The sequence below is a fragment of the Camelus ferus genome, chromosome 8 (assembly GCF_009834535.1).
Source record: "Camelus ferus isolate YT-003-E chromosome 8, BCGSAC_Cfer_1.0, whole genome shotgun sequence".
Taxonomy (NCBI): domain Eukaryota; kingdom Metazoa; phylum Chordata; class Mammalia; order Artiodactyla; family Camelidae; genus Camelus; species Camelus ferus.
In genome coordinates, this window is record NC_045703.1 from 72,575,078 (window position 1) to 72,596,563 (window position 21,486).

General features: G+C 51.8%; 1 protein-coding gene and 1 long non-coding RNA gene across 2 annotated transcripts; both read right to left on the reverse strand.

The window, feature by feature from the left end:
* GPR31 (G protein-coupled receptor 31) lies at positions 1–4,371 on the reverse strand. The gene is made up of 2 exons (XM_014556228.2): positions 3,285–4,371; positions 1–178 (listed from the first exon to the last, which is right to left on the reverse strand). Exon 1 carries the CDS (start codon positions 4,283–4,285, stop codon positions 3,341–3,343), a length of 945 nt encoding a protein of 314 aa, XP_014411714.2. The 5' UTR covers positions 4,286–4,371; the 3' UTR covers positions 1–178; positions 3,285–3,340.
* A 9,952-nt stretch (positions 4,372–14,323) lies between these two features.
* LOC116665488 lies at positions 14,324–20,904 on the reverse strand. The gene is made up of 4 exons (XR_004322134.1): positions 19,894–20,904; positions 17,790–17,986; positions 17,528–17,646; positions 14,324–16,516 (listed from the first exon to the last, which is right to left on the reverse strand). It is a non-coding gene; the product is annotated as an uncharacterized LOC116665488 (long non-coding RNA).
* Between the last annotated feature and the right edge of the window lie 582 nt (positions 20,905–21,486).

Consider the following 21,486-nt stretch of genomic DNA (forward strand, 5'->3'; position numbering starts at 1 on the left):
TAAACCCTGAAAACAGAAAAACAAACAAACAAAAACAAAACCAGGATGCCATAAGTGCTGGCGAGGAGGTGGAGAAATAGGAACCCTTGTACACGGCTGGTGGGAATGTAAAACAGTGTGGCGTGTCCTGGCCAGGTCCACCTGCAGGACGTGTGTGCTCCAGGGAGGGTTCAGTGGCCTGGATTTTGGAAAGAGAAACAAGAAGCTGACCAGGGTTTTGAAATGGTGATAACCTTATCTGCATGGGGAAAGAAATTCATCATTCAGGTGGAAACCTGGGCCCCTGGCCACCCCGGAGCTCAGACGGAGCTGAGATTCCTAAGGCTCATGGTCAGGACCGTGCATCTGCTATATACTAAGAAGTGAGTCACAGGAGAAAAGAAACCGAAACCTGCCACTGGCAGCGAAATAGTTGTGGGGCTGAGGCCCGCTGCATACACGGTCTGCTCACACTTTCCTTTTGAGTCATTTCCTTACTCAAAAAAGTAATTTGGAGAAGAACCGTGTTATTCCACGTCTGTAAAGAACAAAGCCATCTGAGCGCCGAGCGGGGTCTTTGGCATGAGAGACAGGACCCCGGAAACATCCTCAGAGATGCTGTTCCGAGGACCCTGAGATGCCCACGTACAAAAAAATGCCCCCACCACAGGATCCTCAGAAAATACCCAGAAAGGATTTACTAGACAGAACGAATCGCAGCAAAGCCTTGATTTAGCAGAGTTGTTGGGCGTCTCGTTCATGAGGCTCCGTGTTGAGGGTGTGTAGGTGAAAAGCTTTGTCCACAAAGGGCCCTCATCTTGGGGACGTAAACAAAGGTAACAGAGGGAGCTGGCCCCTTGACAATAGCCGAGGGACGTGCACTGGATGCTGTCCTGTGCAGGCTCCGTGCTCAGCGGAGTTTCATGGACAACAATCCCGTGTGCTCTCATGTTATTATCCTCCCGCAGAAGGGGACGGTTCAGAGCGGGGCGGCCACAAGCCGGGAAGGGACGCAGCAGGGTGCTGACCCAAAGGCCCTGACCGTGGTCACTCACCCAGTGTCTCTCAGCCCTGGCTGCACAGTAACGGAACGAATGAAGGGGACTTCAAAGCGACCTGTGCCCCTAGACCCACCGGGCCAGAACGCCTGGGGTTAGAAGAGGCATCAGGGCTTCTAAAGCCTCCTGGATCGCACAGCTGAGCCCAGAGACCGTCAGCGCTGCAGTGAGACCTCCCCATTTCCTCACACTGAGTGTGGGCAGGGAGGTGTGCAGGGCTGCGGCGACAGTGGGACGGGACCATGTTGGGGAGCGGTTATGCACAGCGCTTGCCAGCACGCCTTTCCAGGTATCGGCTCGGGCTGGCTTTACCCCACCCTGGGGCACCTGATGGCTGTCACACTGCGACGTGCTTTCACGTGTGGACTCCCCTGGGTAGAGAATAAGGGACCTAAACGTCCCACAGGAGGACAGTGGCCAAGAAACATCTTCTGGGTCGATTATCGGGTTATCAATCAGCTTGACGGTGAATTTATCATAATACGGAAAATGTTTCTCTTAAACATGTTAGATTTTTAAAAGCGGTATTTAAAATTGCATATGCGGTAAGACGCAGGAGGAAAAATGGAAACTTTTAAAAAAAGTCTGGTCATTTATTTAATTTATTTATTTTTAAATGGAGGTGCTGGGGGTTGAACCCAGGACCTCACACATGCTGAGCACGCGCTGTGCCCCTGGGCTCTGCCTCCCCCGACACTCCTGGTCTCTAAAAGGGAAGAACACGGGCACAGAGCAGGAGGCTCACGCCGGAGGCTTTTACTCAGCCGTTCCACATCGTCATCTGGGCACATTTCCTTCATTTTCCCCCCAAGCATCAGAGTTCCAGAAAATTCATTTTTTTCTTTTGAAGGATATGTGAAAGACGTGAAATCTAAGGAAGAGATACACAATTCAATATTTTTGCCCTGGAAATCCTATTAAACTAACATGTGAACCAGCAATAAACACAACTTGCCAGCTGCAGGGTTATACTGTTATTGCTCGGCGTCAGGCAGGTGCCACGTCCTTCAGAAGCACAGCAGTAGGGTCACGGCCACGGTTCAGGTCTGGCTCTGATTAGGAGCCTTCCTGGGAGACAAACAGCTCAGGAACGGGACGTAGTTTTGCCATTTTCTATTACCCAGTGCCATCAGTTTTAACCTTAAATATTGCAGAGACCACGGGACTACCCGCTGGGAAAAGCAGGGGGCTCTCTCTGTGGGCAGGACAGGTGTGGCTCCAGGTGAGACCACCTGGTGTGGGCTGCCTGGGACCCTGTTTTACAAGGAGACCCTCTGCCTCGTCTAAGCACTTTGGGGAGTGTACCACCATGTTGAACAGAGAGTGAGAGATAAGGCAGTCAGGAAGGTGACTTTCTAAATCCTTTGTCACCATTGCAAACTACAGATCTGGGACATAATTTAAGAAGAATGAGAGGAGAAGATGCAGCCGTTGCTGGCCCAGGGGCCGGGGCTGGAGGGGGCCCACCTTCTCTGCGGTGGTCTGGCACCTGGGCTGGTCCCCACGTGCCTTCTGCACAAGTGACGCGGTGGCATCAGGTGGAAACAGTCATCTCACACGCAAACTGGGATCTCACACCGCGCGCTTCTCCCAGAAGGTGTAAAATGGGTGACTCTTTTAGAGCAAGGGAAGCAAATTGAGTTTCAAAAGCGTTTAGACATTCAAACTTAAAAAAAGTTCTAGATGCAATATTGAGAGATTTAGTAGGAAAGTAATTCTTACAATAAACTGGGGCACCAGCTGTGTGGCCTTGGATGTCATGTATAATCTGCACGACTGAAGCACCTGTCAATCAAACAGTTGTGTGCTAAGTGGCGCTGAGCTCGGGACACTGACAGCCGGGACCTGCTTTGGGAACCAAAGCCCCTCTTCCCCATGTCAATGACCACAAGCCTGTGAAGAGGTAGGAAAGGAGCAGGTTTTTTTCTTTTCTTTTTGCATTTACAAACAAGAATAGGAAGTTAAAATGACTTGCCAAGACCAAGCAGAGTCAGAACCACACTGGCAACACTGCTTTCCGCCTCCTTCTGCACCCCCGGTCCACCAGGGCACCTTTCTTCAGTGGTGGGTGTGCGGTTGACCTGCATCCGAATCATGTGTAAAGGAGGCTCTGGCTGGTCCCTTCGACTGGCTGCTCTGTCACGTAAATCAGCGGAAGGGAATCCCGGGAGCCAGGCGTGTGGGAGCCCTTGCTGCGGTCGTGCTGACAGTTGAGCCCGACCTTTGTAGTGTGGAATCCTAACTCACCATCATTACTGCTCAGACCCGGTGGTCCCGGGGAAGCAGGTGGGGGGCGGGCGTCCTCAGGAGTCATCGTCCCTGGGCTCACAGCCCCGAGCCTCGGCCTCCGGCCCGCGGCCTCGGAGGGTGTAGAGGACCCTGCGGTAGGAGCGGCGGAAGGCGGGGCTGGAGAAGCAGTGCACCACGGGGTTCAGCGCGCCCTGCAGGTAGGTGAGGCTGCCCGCCACGTCGGAGGCGTGCACCGCGGCGCTCAGGGCCCCGCAGCTGCGCCCCCGCCGGGCGGCGGCCAGCAGGACTCGGGCCAGGAAACTGGGCAGGAAGCACAGTGCGAACAGCACCACAACCACGGCCACCAGCGCCTGTGCCCGCCGCAGCTTCGGCTGCTTGTCTGGGTCCCGGAGCCTCCTCTGGAGAACCCTGATGATGCTGGCGCTGCAGAATAGGATGAGGCCAAAGGGAAGGATAAACTGGAGGAAGAAGAGGGCTTCCTGCCAGACGGCACTGAAGGAGGACTCCGTCCGGGGCCCGGAGCCGGGGCACTGGGCCTCGGAGAGGAGCACGCTCTGGTGGGTGAGGGTGGCCACCAGGAGCCACATGAGGGCTGAGATCCCCCAGGCCGCCCGCGGAGCTAGAAGGTTGACCTTGAGCCGAGGGTGGGCCACTCGGAGGTACCGGTCCAGGGCCACGGCGGTGAGGAAGGAGACGCCTGACCCACGGCAAAGGGCCCGCAGGAAGGACATCACCTGGCAGGCGGTGTGACCCAGGCCCCAGGTCTTGTGTCTCAGGTAGAAGGTGGCAAGGAAGGGCAGGCAGGCGGCCAGCAGGAGGTCTGCCAGGACCAAGTTGAACAGGTAGACGGCGTAGGGCTTCCACACCTTTAGGCAGAAGAAGAAGGTCCAGAGGGCCACGGCGTTGCCCAGCGCGCCCAGCACGCACTCCAGCAGCAGCAGCGAGGCCGCCGCCAGCTCCGCCACCTCGCTGTGCACCGAGCAGTTGGGTGGCAGCATGTCCCCAAGTCCCCGGGAGGGCTGAGCCCCAGGGACCAGGCTGCTGCTGGCAGTGCACTTTCCCACAGAAGAACAGAAAACACACTGACCAGCATCTGAATGAAGTCAGAGGCAAAGTAAAATTTGTTTGAGGAAGGAGGATCGGGGCAGAGGGAAAAAAATCCCTTGTATTTTTGTTTTGCCCTCAAAAAGGGGAAATTATGTTTCGCTTTGCATCATCTGGCATTCAGTGGAAGCTACAGTGTCCTGAGAGTGTCTGGCGTAGCCCGGCTGTGCACCCCAGCTGTCACAGAGGGGAGGGGACCTGGAAAGTTTAATTACATGAAGACGACTCGTCTTTATAAAGTTAAAATCATGATTGAACCAGAAAGTTGTTCTCTAGTTTGAACTGTTTTCCAAACTCTGGTTCTACGTTCACCTGGAAGAGGATGTGGGGCGACCTGGTCCTTCAGGGTTGCCCGTTTTCACTTGTCCTCTCATTTTGTCAGATTTTATTTTCTGCTGAGGCTGCTTCCCTGCCCTCCCCCTGCCTGGGTCGGGATCTACAGCGCTGGACCGTGCTTGTAAAACTCACGGTTGGTTAAGGTGCGCAGAATCCACCAGGATGTCAGGTCTGTGAACCCAGGGGCGTGCCCTATGTGCCTGAGACAAAACCATGCCTGGCACAAAATGGAAGTCAGAAAATACATGTGAATGAAGCTGGTCATTCCCACCCAGCGCTGGCCTGGCCCACCTGGGCCCTGGTCCACAGCTGACCCCGATTCCTCCCGGCTCTGCTCAGCCTGGTTTGGGCTTTGCAGTCAAGTCGGCTTTAGTTCTATCTGGTTTCTCCACTCGGCAGCCACATGGTTTTGGGGGAGCAAGTGGACGTCGGCGCGCCCAGCCTCCTCGCCGGGGCGGATGTGACACCACCTGCCTGCAGGCTCCTTGTGAGCCTTTGCGATCCTGTCGCAGGGACTGCACTCGCCCTGGATCTGGGATGCGTGGGTGGCTTGACATTGACTGCAGTCTCATTATTAACCTCTATCTGACATTTAGACTTTTAACAAAACTTCTTCTTCTCTCCCCGGATGGTGATACAGTTTTGCATCACACTTCAATCCCATGGTGCTTCAATGCCTTCGCTTTGGAGACTTAACCTGAGAGCTTTAAGAGGTGTCAGCAGTAAGAACGACGAGAGTTTGCGGCATGTTACCAGGTGTCTAGCACTGCCGTGCGCTCACCTGTGTTACAGCAATGAGCAGAGGGGCATGCGGTGCAGCAGGGACAATTTTAAGCTCTATTTTATGGATGAAGGCACGGAGGCTCAGAGAGGTCAGGGGACTTGCTCGGGGTCACAGTGGGTGATGGGAGACCCTCCCAGCCCAGCTGGTGCCAGAGCCCGGGGTCTCGACCACACTGCCCTGCTGGCAGCACCCGCACTCCTGTGTTCATGAGAAGTCCACGTCTCAGGAAGCCTGCCACGGCCACTGATTTGCATGATATTTCAGGTAGCTTGCTTTGTATTCCTTCTGGCTTTAATTTTATCAAGGTTTTCCTCTGGACCACCAGCCCACACATCATCCCATCTCTGCATCATGCAGGTTCACCTGCATCTGGTTTCCTAAGAAGATGCATTCAGAGAATGGTCCAAGCATCCAGAATTGCAGAAGTGTCCCGACTGGTACCTCTAGTGACACCTTCTCTGAACCATATGCCCATCATAAACAGTTCCTCGGGGACACCAGGGGACAAGTTCCAGGCAAGGGTTGGCTGGAGGCCACGTGTCTCATCTCTAAGGGTGCTATAGCTCACGGTGACACTCAGAAAAGCCGGAACTCACTCAACTATTCAGGGGCCGAAATTACACAAAAGCAGGAAAGCGATGGATTAAATCTCTTTCTCTCAACATACTTAAAACTCAGACCTTCCACGCTACCCTTCAGTGCAGATTTCAGAGCACAGTGTACCCCAAACTTGCTAAATTATAGATATTCTATCTCAACAGGTAACACAAACATGAATAATGACATATTTTCCTTTTTAAATGTAGAAAATCAAAAATTCACAGACTGAAAAAATTCTGCTTCTTTTCCTCAGCACCCTGATTTATTTTCCTTACTCCTGAAAGGTTGACTTGTCCTTTACTTTCTTTTAAAGTTACAATCTTTGAACTTCTCCCTCAGGGGTCTTGTCTTATTAAACCTTATTATCCCAGAAGCCCAGGTTTCAGTAACCGTTCTATTTCCTCAGTGCTCTTCTTATGAAGGAGACTTCTCTGTTCTCAATTCAGTTTGTACGGTGTATGTTTTTTACACGCCTGTTCTTAAATTTAAATGCTGATGGAATCGTTGCTTAAAAGCAACACACAAATTTAATTCTACCCATTCTTCCTTTCTAGTTTTTCTTTTATGTCTGAAAATAACCAGAAGGAAGACTTTGTAAAGACTGAATAAATACTCTGCCTTAGATTTTCCTGTTAGTTGCTTTGAAGGTCCGCAGGGACCAGACTGTTCCTACAACACTGCCTTCTCTCTGCGACCAGCTGTAAGTTTGGGGTCCCCGAGACCACCCCCAGGTTCAATAATTTTCTAGAGGGAGTCACAAGCTCATTTATATTCACAGTTACACTTTATTGTAGAGAAAGGACACAGATTGGGATCAGCCAAGCAGGGATGGGCATGGGACAGGGTCCGGGGAGTAATCGACGTGGGGCGTCCCTCCCGGCAGAGTCAGGACAATACCGCTTTCCCAAGATCCGTGCCCAGAGCGTTGTTGACCAGGGAGACCCCTGAGCCTCGTGTCCAGAGTCTTCTTCACTTTTAATGAAGTATGGTTGATTTACAATGGTGTGTTGGTTTCTGGCGTACAGCATAGTGATTCAGTCATACGGACATACACATATTCCTTTCCGGGTTCTTTTTCCTTATAGGCTATTACAAGATATTTAATATAGTTTCCTGTGCTCTACAGTAGGACCGTGTCATTTATCTATTTTATATATAATAGTTTGTATCTGCAAATCCTGAACTCCCAGTTTATCCCTCCTCCCCCCTCGTAACCATAAGTTTGTTTTCTATGTCTGTGAGTCTATCTCTGTTTTGTAAATGAGTTCATTTGTGTCTTTTTTGGTGTTTAGATTCTACATACAAGCGACATCATTTGGTGTCTGTCTTCCTCTGTCTGCCTTGCTTCACTTAGTACGAGGCTCTCCAGGCCCGCCCGTGCTGCTGCCAGTGTGTGCAGAGGCTTTTCTGGAGTTCAGGCTGCTGGTCCTCATGCTGGCCTCAGCCTCCAGGCCCCCGGAGGTGGAGCTGAGTCTGTGTGACTCAGAGCCCTGACCCACATCACATTACTCTCTGGCTGGACCCAAGCCCCTGGGTAAGAAAGCTACCCCGGCCAGCCGTGACCTTCAAAGGGCTTGGAGATGACCTCTGGCAGCTGGGGGCAAAGGTCAGACATCTTTTGGGCAAAATTTAATTCTTCACTACACACGTAATTACTCAGAAAAGATTCAGAACATATTGTGTTGCTTGTTTTGTGCTGAGGCTGCAGACACTTATAATTCTTACAATACTGCCCAACGGTCAGACACAGATATTCCAGCGAGGACGACCAGCGGGTGCACAGATTTGTAGAGAACGACATGATAGAATTTGACACGGCGTGTTCCTGGCAGGAGTAGGGTCAGGGAGGGAGGGGGAACATCCCGGGTGCACGGGTGCCGGGGTGCGAGGGTGGGTGGGTGGAGCGGGGGAGCCACAGCTCGGCCCCGAGCTGGGACCTTCGTCTCACGTTGGGAGGGTGCGGGTTTCTCGCAGCCTTGGTTGGCGGCTTCCTCACAGACTCTCAGAAGCTCCCACACCCAGGCGACGGCCCGGGGTCCTTCTCCTCGCCTTGGCTTCACTCCCCCGGGATGAGACTCGCTGACTTTTCGTTCTCTTGTCCTGTTTTCACCTCCGGCCTGGGGACAACGAGCATCAGAGAAAGAAGCTATGTCATTTCCAAGAAGGAGTCATTTCAGAAGAAGAAACTGGAAGGACAATCTCAGAGGTGGGAAGTCACGCGTGGGCAGCGCCTGAGGGGCCTGAACATCTGTCTCAGTCTGTGGTTTGTGTCAAGGAATTTTAGCAGCCTCAGAACAGTCCCGCCACACGCACAGCAGCAGAGGAGGGGATGGGTAATGTAGTCAGTGTTTCGTGCATAAGAAATTACTTGTTATAGAAAATTTTTAATCTTAAAAATCAAATAAAAATAAAATTTCTATGAGAGTTGGTTAATTGTCCTCAAACTCCAACCCAGTGTGCAAATGCACTTTTTAGTGTTAAAAAAAATTGTTATTTTCTTCTTTTTTTCAGTATGGGGTAAAATCAAAGCGTTTCAGACTCCGATGGATGGAAAGCCCCTGAACTGACCTTCCCGAGGCCCACGCCAGAGGACAGGGCAGACAGAGGCCAGAGCGCAAGTGCAGCCTCGGCGACAGGGACTGGGTTTTAAACGTGTTCTTTTCCGTTTCATTGCTCTTGGAGAACTTGACGTAACTGATCAAAAAATGGCTTTCCTTATTTTTTGTGAAACTAGTGATTGGTGATTACGTTATGTATTCATTCATTGGTTTGCTTGTTCATTCAGTAAGTTTGCAGAGCACGTGCCACATGCCCAGTCCCGCTCCGGTGCTGGGCGGGCAGCGCTGTCTGGAGACTGGATGATCCGTTCAGGTGGGCACACCTGGACGGCCAGGTGGGGTGAGTGCCGTGAAGCTGGGGGTGGGGCAGCAGTGATGACAGTGGTGCTAGTTTGGAAGGTGGCCCCTCGAAGGCCTGCCTGGTGTTTTTATTTCTGTGGTGTTGTTGTAATGTCTCCATTTTCCTTTCTTGTTTCATTTACTTGTGTTCTGTCTCTTTCCTTCTTGGTGAGCCTGGCCAGAGGTTGGTCAGTTTTGTTTATATTTTACTCTTTCAAAAAACCAGCTCTTGGCTTGACAGATTTTTTCTATTTTTTAGAATCTCTATTTGATTGACTTCCTCCCTGATCTTTATCATTTCTTTCCTTCTGCTGACCTTAGGTCTGGTTTGTTCTTCTTCTGCTAATTCCTTCAGGTGGCAGGTTCGGCTGTTTATCTGAGATTGCTCCTGTTTTCTGAGGAAAGCCTGTATCACTGTGAATTTCCCTCGTAGGACTGCTTTTGCTGCTTTCCATAGATTTTGTGTGGTTGTATTTTCATTGTCATTCGTCTCAAAGTATTTTTAAATTTTCTTCTTTTATTTTATCATTGACCATTGGTTTTTTAGTAGCATGTTGTTTCGTCTCCATGCTGTCATTTTTCTCTCATTTGTTTTTCTGTGGTTGATTTCTAGTTTCATGGTATTGTGGTTGGAAAAGATGCTTGGAAACATTTCTATCCTCTTAACTTTGTTGAGGTTTCTTTTGTGCCCAAGTATGTGGTCTGTCCTAGAGAATGTTCCATGAGAACTCGAAAAGAATGTATATTCTGTTTTTTGGGGATGTAATGTCATAAAATACCAACCAAGTCCAACTGTTCTATTGTGTCCGTTAGTATCTCTGTTGCCTTACTGATTTTCTGCCTGGGAGACCTGTCCAATGCTGTTAGTGGGGTGCTAGCATCTCCTACTGTTATTATATTCCCATAAATCTCTCCCTTTCTGTCTGCTAGTATTTGTTTTATATATGAAGGCCTTCTTGAGAAGGGACATTTAAAGTGGATCCTTGAGGAGAAGTAAGGGCAGGATGCAATGTCTACGTGGGGGATGGGAAAGACACGCAGGATGGTCCCTAGAAATTGACATTTTTGTGACTTTCTTTTGGACGAATGGGTCGAATTAGCCAAGAGCATTAAAAAAAAAAAGAATTCTTTGGAGGGGGATTAGGTTTGTTTATTTATTTAACGGAGGCACTGGGGATTGAACCCAGCACCTCGTGCATGCTAAGCACACACTCCACCACTGAGCTGTACCCTCCCGCCTTCAAGAACATTTTTAAAATTAGACATTACTATGTACTCTTAGGTTATAAAAATGAAAACAATCTCATCCTGATGCAGAATTAGAAAGATCCATGGAAGGGGATAAGTGGCAAATAAAGTCTCATATGTAGAACATGATAAGTTGGTCTTTGAATCCTTTGAATTTTGTTTAAAAAACTTCATTCTGCCCTTTGTTTTCTGTCCCATCATGTGACATCACAGACACCTTTCTGTGGCGCCAGCATGAGTGAGCAGACGTCCCCGGGGGACGGACACAGCAGAGGCCCGTCCCCGGGGGACTGCCTGGGGGCGGCAGCTTTCCACAGGGACATACACGCTGCTGTCCACACCTCTGTGCTGCGTGTGCAGCAGGGGTTACTGGGAGGCGTGTTCCGTCGAGGAAGGCCCCTCTGTCTGCACCCTGAGATAAGCCTCTCTAGCCTGGTCCCCACTGGGCTCACCCCATCTCCCTTTAGCTCTGGGACCTGTACTTGGGCTGCTGGAGTGTGAGTTTCAGGGATAGGCCCTCCTTTTCCTGTTTCTCAGGCTTGTGGTCATGAAAAGCTGGCTGGTCCCCCTGCTGCGATGCTGGGCGGGCAGGTGCTCTTGTGGGTGGGTGGGTGGGGGCTGGTAGATTCCCACAGAGCTTGGAGGTGAGGGCAACTTTGAATGAGAACCACACTTGACTGACCAAGTATTCTTTACTTATCTGTCTCAAACAGAAACTGAAACCACATTTACATTGAAGTCCTCACAATCTGGGGGGCCCAGGGAAAAGGAGGCCCTTAACCTGGTACTCAGAAGGCAGGCAGGGGACATTGAGGAAAGGCAGGATCTGCCCAATATGCCAAAGTCCCACAACAGAAAAAGAAGAAGAGCGGGTGTTCCCAGATGACCCCATTCAGGACCAAAGGGGCTCCTCAACCTGGGACCACCAGTGGAGTTGAGGAATCAGGAGAACATTTAAAATTATACCGCAACTAGGACATCTTGGCTGCAGTGAACTGGCTGTCTTCCAGCATATCTGAGGAACGCTACATCATGATCTGGTCAGGTCGTTCCGCTTAAGGGAATTGCCTGGCCAGGCGCAGTTATGAGTGTGCTTTCAAACTCTTTTCCCCTTGGGCACCCTCAGTCATGTCACCTGAAATAAAACCACACAGCCTGAGAGCTGTGGGCTAAGTTTTACTGGGGGCAAAATGAGGGCTCTAGCCTGGGAGACGGCATCTCAGACAGCTCTGAGGAGCCGCTCCGAACAGGCGGGGGGCTCAGGGTATGTATGGCTTCAGTGATGGGGGGACGTGCTGCCAAGCACACGTTCAGGCAGAGGCTGCTGTTTGCCACCAGGAGCAGACGTCACTGTCAATGGTTTTAGTGCTTCTCTAGAGATGAGGAGATGGGAGAATTTGGGCTGATAAAATCTCCTGAAAATATCTGACTCTCTGAAGGCCTGTTCTGCCAGTTTCCCCAGAACACAGAGCGCCTCCTTCCTGGCCCCGCCCTGGCCTCCCCCCGCCCCCCCCCCCCCCCGGTCGGTGTTGGAGGTCCGTGATTCAATCCCAGCAGAGGGAGATGGTAAGCGCCAGTGGGATCCAATCCTTGGAGAGGCAGGTGGCAAGTGCCAGTTTTTAGTTGGCAGTCACAAATGGTCTTTCTACTAAATCACAGAATCAGAGCTGTTTAGAGCAAAGTGAGCCCTCAGAACCATGTTTATCTCCCTGCACTTTCCTGGAACTCCTGGCCACCGTCTACACCGCTGAGCACACACTTCCCACAGTGCTCGGTGCCCCAGAGCCTGAGCCTCCCGGTCCCCTTGTGCTGCTGCACCCCCCCCCATCCCTGTCTGCAGTGCCAGGGGCAGCACCTCCCCGACCCCCAGTAACTTCGTCTCATTTAACTCGGAGTCTCACCTCCACCGGCTCTCCTCCTCTGTCTGTGGCGACCCTCTCGGATCCCAGCCGGGAACTGCTGCTCTCTGGGCCCCTGGTCCCTGCCCCACAGGCCAGCACGTCTGAGATGAGAACTTCTTTTCTTTAAAGTGTCTGAGTTGGGAAAGAGCCCCACTAAAGCTTTCAGCATGAGGTCAGGCTGTGTTCTGGGTCCAGGGTCACCACCGTAAAACTCACCTCTGAATCATGGAAGGTTGTACTCGAATCCGCTCTGAAAGTTACCCTGGGACGCAAGGTGCACTTTTGCTCTGGGACGGCATGCTGTGGGGTCCACGTCCACGTGTTGATGTCTGTCCCCCACTCCCACCCCCCTGAGGTGGTTCTAAGTCCCCTTGTGTTTCAGTGGGTCTGTCTCGTCCATGCTTGTTGGGGATGGTCAGCAGAGGCCGCTGTGATTTTTGCTTTTTGCCACAAAGTGGATGCTGGACCGCAGGCTCCGGGACAAGCCCACAGCACAGAGCTGAGCTGCTGGGATGCTGTCCCGCGTGGAGGCCAGAGGGCAGGAGGCTGCACTTTGGGTTCTGCTGGAGACAAAGCAGCGTGTGCTCTGAAGAAAGCTGCCTGGAGCTTCCTCTGCAAATGCCAAGCTCCACTCCCCCACCACATCACCGTCCGGGACTCAGCCCAGCATCCTGGCGCAGATCACATCCCTAGTGCACTCCGATTCATTTACTTTGCAGTGTGCTTGGAAACGATAAGAAATAAGAAGGTTCCTGTGTGCTCGGGGCTGGTTGCTGAGAAGGACTAGGAGGTGGGGGTCTCACGTCACCCCATGAGTCACGGCTCACCCACTGTGACACTGTGTGATTCCGGAAAGTCCCCGCATGTGGATGAGGCTCCCCCTGTGGGAGGGTCGAGGGCAAACTATATATTTATCTGTATTTAATTGAGACTCTGTGACATATTTTACCATAAACCCTTGCATTGTTTCTATTAATTTTTTGATAGAAGAAACTAAAATGATACTGACTGTGGAAGAAATCTCAGGAAATTGAAGGAGAGTGTCGTGTGACTGTGAGGAAGGCTTCCTACTCCCCCGGGTGCAACACCAGGGAGACGAGAGAACAGGAATGAAGGTACACACGTCTCTTCCTGGAAAGTGGAAAAGTCACACAGCTTCTCGACCAGGAAACGGTGTTCTTTTCTGTTGATACATCCCTGTGTCTAACCAGCCTCCCACCCGCCGCCCTGCATTCAGCCCGGACCCCTGCCTAATCCCGCAGCACACGCCTGGGCTCCTCGGGGAACAAGCCTCGTGGGCCCGGGTGTTCGTGCCTTTAGTTTCCCCTTGTGTTGAAGAGCGCACACAGAGAGGATTTATGCTGCTCACATTTACAGAGGATTAAATATTAATCCTAAGCATTAATCCTAAGCAACAGTCATTCTTACTTCAAAACTGTGTGTCCTTATTGAGCTTTGATCGCAAAGCACAGACGAGCTGTCGGGTTTGCTGCCTGTGGACCGCGGGAGCTGTTTTAGGAACAGCACAGCCTAAGAGGCTGTGAAGCTGCGTCTGGAGCGGAAAACGGCTTTTCACTGTCACATAATGTGAGTAACTTGGAACCATCTACAAAATTTCCTGCATTCAAGACACTGATGCTCACTGTCCCGAGGCTGGAGCTGTCCTGCGGGACTGTCCACCAGGCCAGTGGCCCTGTGGGTCACAGAGATGGAGGGCACACAACGAGACCATCAGCAGGACGGTCCAGAGCCCTGGGCACTCGGCCACCCCGGTGAACAAAGGCTGCTCCAAGGAGAACGTGAACTTGGAGCCAGAGCAAGTGCTGGGTACCAGACATCTGGGGAGCAGACCCTCTACCCTGATGCAGCTGGAGTCCGACCTGCAGCCCAGCGGCTGCCCGGGGCCAGGACCACTTCCTGTGCTGGGTGGACGGCATGCAGGTGCAGCAGGCCCCTTCTGCCGACGCCTCAACGTTTCATTATTCATCACTGCACATTTGGGCTGCCGGTAAAGGGGACCAACGTTCAGCCCCGAGCCTCAATTCTCCCGCATCATTGCCACAATTTAGAAGGAGAGGAGGCGCTTTGTGGAACGAAGACATTTGGATCGGTTCTCCTGCTTAAACTCGCATTTCTCACTTTCTCCTCAAAAGTATCTCTGCTAGTGTATCACGTGTTTTGCTATCAAAGGACAGCTTTATGTCTTCGAGAACACCTGCAAAGAGGTTCTTACCGCATACTGCACACTGAAAGCTTGATAGTAAACACATTTTTTGGAGTCAGTTGGGATGAGGAATTCTGACATCTTCAGTTCCCTGCATAGGTGACATATTCCACTGACTTTGCACTTACTACATTCAAACGACACATTTGAAAATTTTTAATTGTCATTTAAGTTTGTGAAATCATAAGCTGGCTAGTGTGTGTGATATGTGAAGAGGGCGTGTCCCTTTAAGACTGGGAGACAGTTTAGAATCAATCCATGGTTTTCTGGTTTTCCGAGATGGGGTGGGCGGGTCAGGAGCAGCACTCCCATGGCCGAGAAGATCAGGATCCCAGCCTGGTGGCCGCCATGGACTTGGGGAGGTGACGGGTCCGCTTGTGGCTGAGAGAAGGGGTCTTCCCAAGACTGAGTTTGGGGCCGAGGACGCCGAGATGTTAAAGAAATTGGAAGGAAGTGCCTTTTCCAGGGTTACAGAATGATAAACTCAAGCCAACTTCCAAATGAAACGTCAGTAAAACCCAAGTGAGACAGGAAGGATGGAGCGACGAGGTCACTCGCTGGTCTTTGCTGTTGATACGTCTGATGATTATCTTCCATCATGAAACAAACGCTTTTCACCTGTCAGTTTTTTCCTACCAGGGTTGAAATATCCCTTTTTAAAAAACTCTTCTTTTTCACTGAAGTGTGGTGGACTTACAGTGTTAGTCTCGGGTGCACAGCGCGGTGATTCAGGCACACATATGCGTACAGACGTGTGTGTTTGCAGATTCTGTTCCATTACGGCTCATTACAAGGGAGTGAGTATAGTTCCCTGTGCTGGACACCTGTTTTATATGTAAGAACGTGTATCTGTTAATCCCAAGCTCCTAATCCATCTTCTCATTCTTATGTTTACAGAAAGTGCGAGGTTTATGAATAAACACATTTCTGTTTATACACAAGGGCCATCACGACTGAGTTCCAGTTTGTCTTTGTAAACCTGCCCCCTCCCGCAAGTGCTCTGTCTTATGAGAGCCGCTGACTTCGTCCTGACTCAGCCTTAATCCTCATCTTGATAAAGACCCCGGTTCCCTTCAGATAGAAAGGAGGGGCAGTCAGCTGGGGCCGGGCTTCGGGAGGACGCCTCGCGCGCTCAGGGAACTTTGTTTTCCTGGTTCGTTTTGTTTCCAGTTGCCTGAGCTCCGGGAACGGCAGGAGCGCCGTCCTCCCCGACGTCTTCCCTCCTGGACCTTCACGCGCCCACAGGCTGTGCGCTGACAAATGTCTCTCGTTGGAAGCCCAGAGCTTGAGAGCTGGAAAATCACCTTTTCGAGCTGTTCGGGGAAGGCGTCTGGAGCAGGGGCACAGCACGTCTGCCTCTCCAGGGGCTGGGCCCTCGGGGTGGTCCCCGGTCCCCAAGCTTCGCCTGCTGCGGGTGTTAGAAAAGTGTCCATTCAACGCTGCAGACAGATGGTCCGTTTTGGTTTTTCAGGCAGGTGTCTACTCAGCTGGTGCTGATCACAGAGCCGAGAGCTCCTAAGGTTCCCTCCGAGACAGCCCCGACCACGTCCGAGGCCGTGCCGCCAGCCAGTCGGTTATGCGTATGTGTTATGCTGACTTTCTATGAATTGAAGCGTTTTCTTCAGGTCACCAAGGGGAGACCACGCGTGGCCCACTCGGGCCTCTTTGTTCCGTGGTTTCCAGACACTGAGACGGCCTTTCTGTGGGTCAATTTTGTAAGCGCTGAGGAGGGTGGGACCGGCTGTGATGAGGTGTCCCATCCTGCAGGGGAGGGGGCAGCCTGCACCCCTCCCCGCCTCGGGCTGGCTCCTGATGGGCCTTCTTCTGCCGCCTCAGGACGCCAAGGAGCCAGCGGAGACGGGCCACGCAGAAGATGGCAGGGCCGGGAAGGACCCCGAGACGGCGGCAGGGCCAAGGAGGTGCTGGTGGGTGGGGTCGACTTAGAGTCACCGGCCGTTACCCGACGGTGCCCGGGAGACCTGGCACTAGGCCTGCCCCGCCTCCTCTTCCCGCAGGACTGTTTCAGTAGAGCTTTGTCTCGGCTCCAGTGTTCTGCTTCCTTCCACAAGGGGTTCTCCCCCCGCAGCTTAACGTCCCGATGGCTGAGCGGAGCCACGGGTCTCAGCTTAACTTCCCTGATACAAGAGAGGGCACAAGAATGTAAACACTGTTAAAAAAAAATCAGAAATAGTCTCATCAAATTCCAGAACTCTGTCAGCATCCACGCCTGACGCCTTGGGAGAGGGTCCGTTTCTCTCTGCTCTGTTTCCACAAAAGCCCCCAGGCACCCCCCGCCCAGGGCCCCTAGCACGGGAGTAGTTCCTGATGGACCCAGCTTAGCAGAGACGGACAAAGGTCTCTGGTTCCCTCGAGTCCACCTGCTGCGAGCTGCATTTGCAGGCCAGGCTCCGGCCTGGCCCGGCCGTGGCCTCTGACCGTTGTCTGTGCTCTCTCCCCGGCACAGCGGCTGCAGCAGCATGTCTCCGGGCTCCGGGAGCAGGTCAGGAGACAGGAGGCTTGCTGCGTAGCCGCTCCCAGCCAGCTCTAGGCCCAGATCGACGTGCTGACGAGGCAGAGCCTGGAGCTGCGGAAGGAGCTGAGAGTCTCCAAGCTCTGGTGCCTGGAGACCAAGAGGAGCTCAGGGGCTCCGTGCACGTGGGCAGCAGCCGGGCACTCGGGTATCGAAGGCTGCTGTCTGCTTCCACGTAGCATCCTTTATAGAGCCCTGTGCATGTCACTGGGGCTCTGGGCCACCTGCTCCTCCAGGAGGCTGGGGACTTGCTCTCTCTAACCAACTCCACTTCCCATGAACAGTGAGTAACAGAACCCAACGGATCAGGACGCCCACTGGAATCCAGCGGGTCTGGTCTGCAGACATCGGCTGACCCTGCAGAGGGCGCTTCCTGGGGTTTTCGTGGGCTGGCCGGGGCTTTCCACCCCTGCTGACTATGATGACCCAGAGATGGGTCTGTTACCAAGCCCGTCGGTAGCCATGTGGCTGGTGAGCCCAGACCGGGATTTGGACCCAGCTCTCTGACCCCGGGACCAGCTCACAGGACCTCAGAGATGCCCCATCTAGGCGTCGGGTGGCTGATGACAGTAGAGCCCATCCTGCCTCCTCCCAGACTTCGAGTCCGTATTCTCACCCTGCGGCAGCATGGCTGGACGCGTGGTCCGGCTTCCACGTCTGGGTGGCGGGGCTGCGAGGGGGCTGCGGAGATTGTGGGGGAGGCTGGGCTTTACTGGCCGGTCTGCAGTCTGTTTCCTGCAAATGCATCCAAATCGTTGAATCATCAAAGTTATAGGCCAGACGCCGGCATGAAGCCTTGCAAACACCCTGTGGATGTGAGTGGGGGGTACTTTCTAGCGGATTAAGGGACAGCGCTAACAAGTCTGACCCGCACTCACCGCGTGGACTTGCAAGTCTATGGTGCAAGGAGGTAGTTAGGACACTCCTGAGGCGGCAGGATGATTCTCTGTCTGTCTCTTAGTCTGAACTCTGGTACTTGGTGGATTTCCAGACGCCCGCCGGGTCTGTGCTCAGTGCCCGCCACAGGGCTGCAGGGGTATTCGAAAGGACAGTACCTGCTCTCAGAAGGACACACCTGATTTGAAGGAAACAGGACACGTATATGGTAAGTGTGTGGACACAATTTCATTTTTATTTATTGGGGGGGCAGATAATTAGATTTCTTTATTCATTTTTAATGGAGGTCCTGGGGATTGAACCTAGGACCTTGTGCATGCTAAACACGTGCTCTACCACTGAGCCGTACCCTCCCCCTTGGACACAGCTTTAGGGACAGAAGATCAGAAAGTCAGTGATACCAGGAGCACACGACACACCAGGGATGAAAGCCTGGACCAGCGTCTCCCCTCCCCGCCCACCTCCCCTCCCCTGAGCTCAGAAGCCCGCCCTCCACGGGAAGGGTCCGGCTGTTGTAGAGTTTGCTTTAGAGCAGGGAAGCTCCAGATTCTGCACTCCAAGTCTCTGATGAATTGTGAGAGACGACACCAGAAACGTGATCACTTTGTTTTCCTTCTTTGCTACTTTCTCAGTCGAAGACACTTGACGCAAGGCAATGAATCTGGGTTGAGTTTATGGTGTGGCCTTTGGGAAGCTGGGATATTTTCTTTTATTATTTTTCATTGGTTTCTGGCCACCTTTTTTTTTTTTTTAATTGAAGTGCAGTCAGTTACAAGGTGTCAGTTTCTGGTGTACAGCACAGTGTCCCCGTTATGTGTTTATATATATGCATACACATATATTCATTTTCATTAAAGGTTATTACAAGATACTGAACGTAGTTCCCTGTGCTATACAGAAGAAACTTGCTTTTTAAAAAAATCTACTATTATAGATAATGGCTAACATTTGTAAATCTCAAACTCCCAAATTTATCTGTTCCCACGCCCTTTCCCTGGTAACCGTAAGATTGCTTACTATGTCTGCGAGTCTGTTTCTGTTTTGTAGAGGAGCTCATAGTGTCCTTTTCTTCTTCTTTTTTTGTTTTTAGATCTCACATGTGAGTGATCTCATATGGTATTTTTCTTTCTCTTTCTGGCTTCCTTCACTTAGAATGACGATCTCCAGTCCATCCATGTTGCTGCAAATGGCATTATTTCATTCTTTTTTATGGCTGAGTAGGATTCCATTGTACACGTAAATCACATCTTTATCCAGTCATCTGTCGATGGACATTTGGGTTGTTTCTGTCTTGGTATTGAACACTGGGGTGCGTGTGTCTTTTTGAATTGTGTTTTTCTCTGACTATACCCCAGGAGTGGGATTGCTGGATCATGACATCGCTTACATGTGGAATCCAAAAAAAAGGATACAAATGAACTTATCTACAAAACAGAAATAAACTCACAGACATAGAAAACAAACTTGTAGTTACCAAGGGCGGAAAGGGGTGAGAAGGGATAAACTGGGAATTCAAAATCTGCGCATCTTGGGGGGCGATGGAAGTGCTGGCTGTCTTGATTGTGGTGGTGGCTTCATGGGTGTGTGCAGCCATCAAAATCCATCAAGTTGTGCATCTGGGATCTGTGTAGTTTACTGTGCAGGAACCAGACCACAATAAAGGCGCTAAACAAACAAACAAAGCAACATTACCCTGCTTGGGACATTAGCATCTTGACAGGACGTGGAGAGGTGGCTTACCTGACATCTTTCACCACCCCCCCAAGACTGGTCCTCCCTGATGGGGAACCAAGAGGCCCAGAAGAGCATCTTTTGCTGCCTCCATGGTCATCTGTGCCACCAGCCAGTTTGCAGCTGGACCGTGATTAATAACTGCACACACACAGTTGCACAGGTGGACATGGGCAGTTTGCTCAACAGACTAGGAAGTCTTGAAGGCGAGGTGGGAGGACCCGGGGGGCAGAGGACCTCGCTCTGCGCTGCTGCGTCTGCGGGGCCCCACACATCTGTGAGATCTGCTTACACTCAGTGCCCATGGGATCTGTTTCAACCTGGCCTGACAGCTGGGCCTCCGTGACCCCTCACCTGTGGTCCTGAGGTGGCTGGAGCACGTGCACCAAGGAGACCTTAACTCTGCCCTGGGGGAATTTGGCGAGTGGGTGCCACGCCTTCACACTGCCTTCCAGGATCCAGAGTGACTTCAGTGTCACAGGAATGCCCCCTATTTCTTCAGCATTCCTTCTAGAAGATTCTGATCAAGATTTCCTGTTTCCTCTTTTGTTGGTTCCCTCTAACCCTGAGTCAGAGAGAAACAGAATCCAGTTTTAAAATAAAATAAGAACCTTCACTTTCAATGCAAGACATTTCCAGTCCCCCGAAGATTTCTCAGAACCAAACATCCCAGCCCACTTCCCAGACTCCCTTAGTGAGCAGTTTCTGCAGCTGCTCGGTCCCTGGCCCTCCGGCTGGAGAGCAGGCTCGGGCTTCTCGGGTCTGAGTCCGCGTCCCTTTCTGGGCTGCCGGCTCCGCCAGCTTGTAGTTTGGGGTATGAGGACAAGGAAGAGCCCCGACACCCCACGCCTGGTTTTCCTGGGGTCCCGAGCTGGGCGGCCTCCGCTCCTCCTCTCAGTGTCTTCCTCTGTCTGGCTCACTCCTGCTCGCGGGGTTTCCAGCGGTATTTTGCGGGGGAAGAAGGAACACACGCCCATTCCATCCTCCCGGACGTGCAGGCCGAGTGTTTCTAGAGAACGACCAGATGCCGCCTCGTGGCCCCCTGGCCTCGCGTTCTGTCTGCTCTGCCCCAGCAGGACTGTCTGTGTTCTCTCCTCCCCGTCCCTTAGCGTCTGTGCACCGGATACAAATTTTATGCACAGAGGTTTCCTGTCACTCTGGAAACTCTTACATCAGCACGTTATTATTTCAGTTGAATTGGCCCGTAAGACTCGTACTGCCCAGACTTGGCCTGTTCTTCCTGACGGATGGCTCAAGGCGATTCCTACCCTAAGAACTTCAGAAGCACAAATAAGATCACCTTTCCTTAATAACACATGCTTTCCTCACCTCCGTTAAGACTCACCTTCACATCTAAGGAGTCATCAGAACCTGGCTCACAATAAAGGAGTATTTAAAACAAACACTGAGGGACAGTGAGATCTAATCTCTGGTTTTCCAGTGACGGAGGTCGCAGGACTCGGTCTCACTAGGACCCCGGGCACTTGTGGAAAAGATGTTCCTTTATTTGCCAGACAGTGTAAGGTAGGAGTTTGCTGACAGGTGAGATCAGAGCCACCCTGATGCGCTTGTGTGCTTGGCTCCTCTAATCTTTCCTGGGACGAGGTGGCACTAAATGCATGGATGCTGAAAACAGGCAACGAGCAAGGAGACATCACCGCCTCATGCCTCAGCTTGCTGGAATGTTTTTCTCTCTTCATTTGTTTTCGGAATCATCCAGATATCGTAGTAAAATTCTATTAGCTGTTTAGAAGCACGTCCACGTGCACCCTAATCACGCTGAGGGATCGCGTTCTTGGCGTGGGTGGTCATCTCGTCCCTGACTTTTGCATCACCCACTAGGCGTCGCCACTCACAAAAATCCAGTCTCACCTTGCTTTAAGTTTTTGCTTTAACTTTTTTTTGTGGTCAAAACAAGCATAAAATAAAATTGGCCCCTTGTGACAT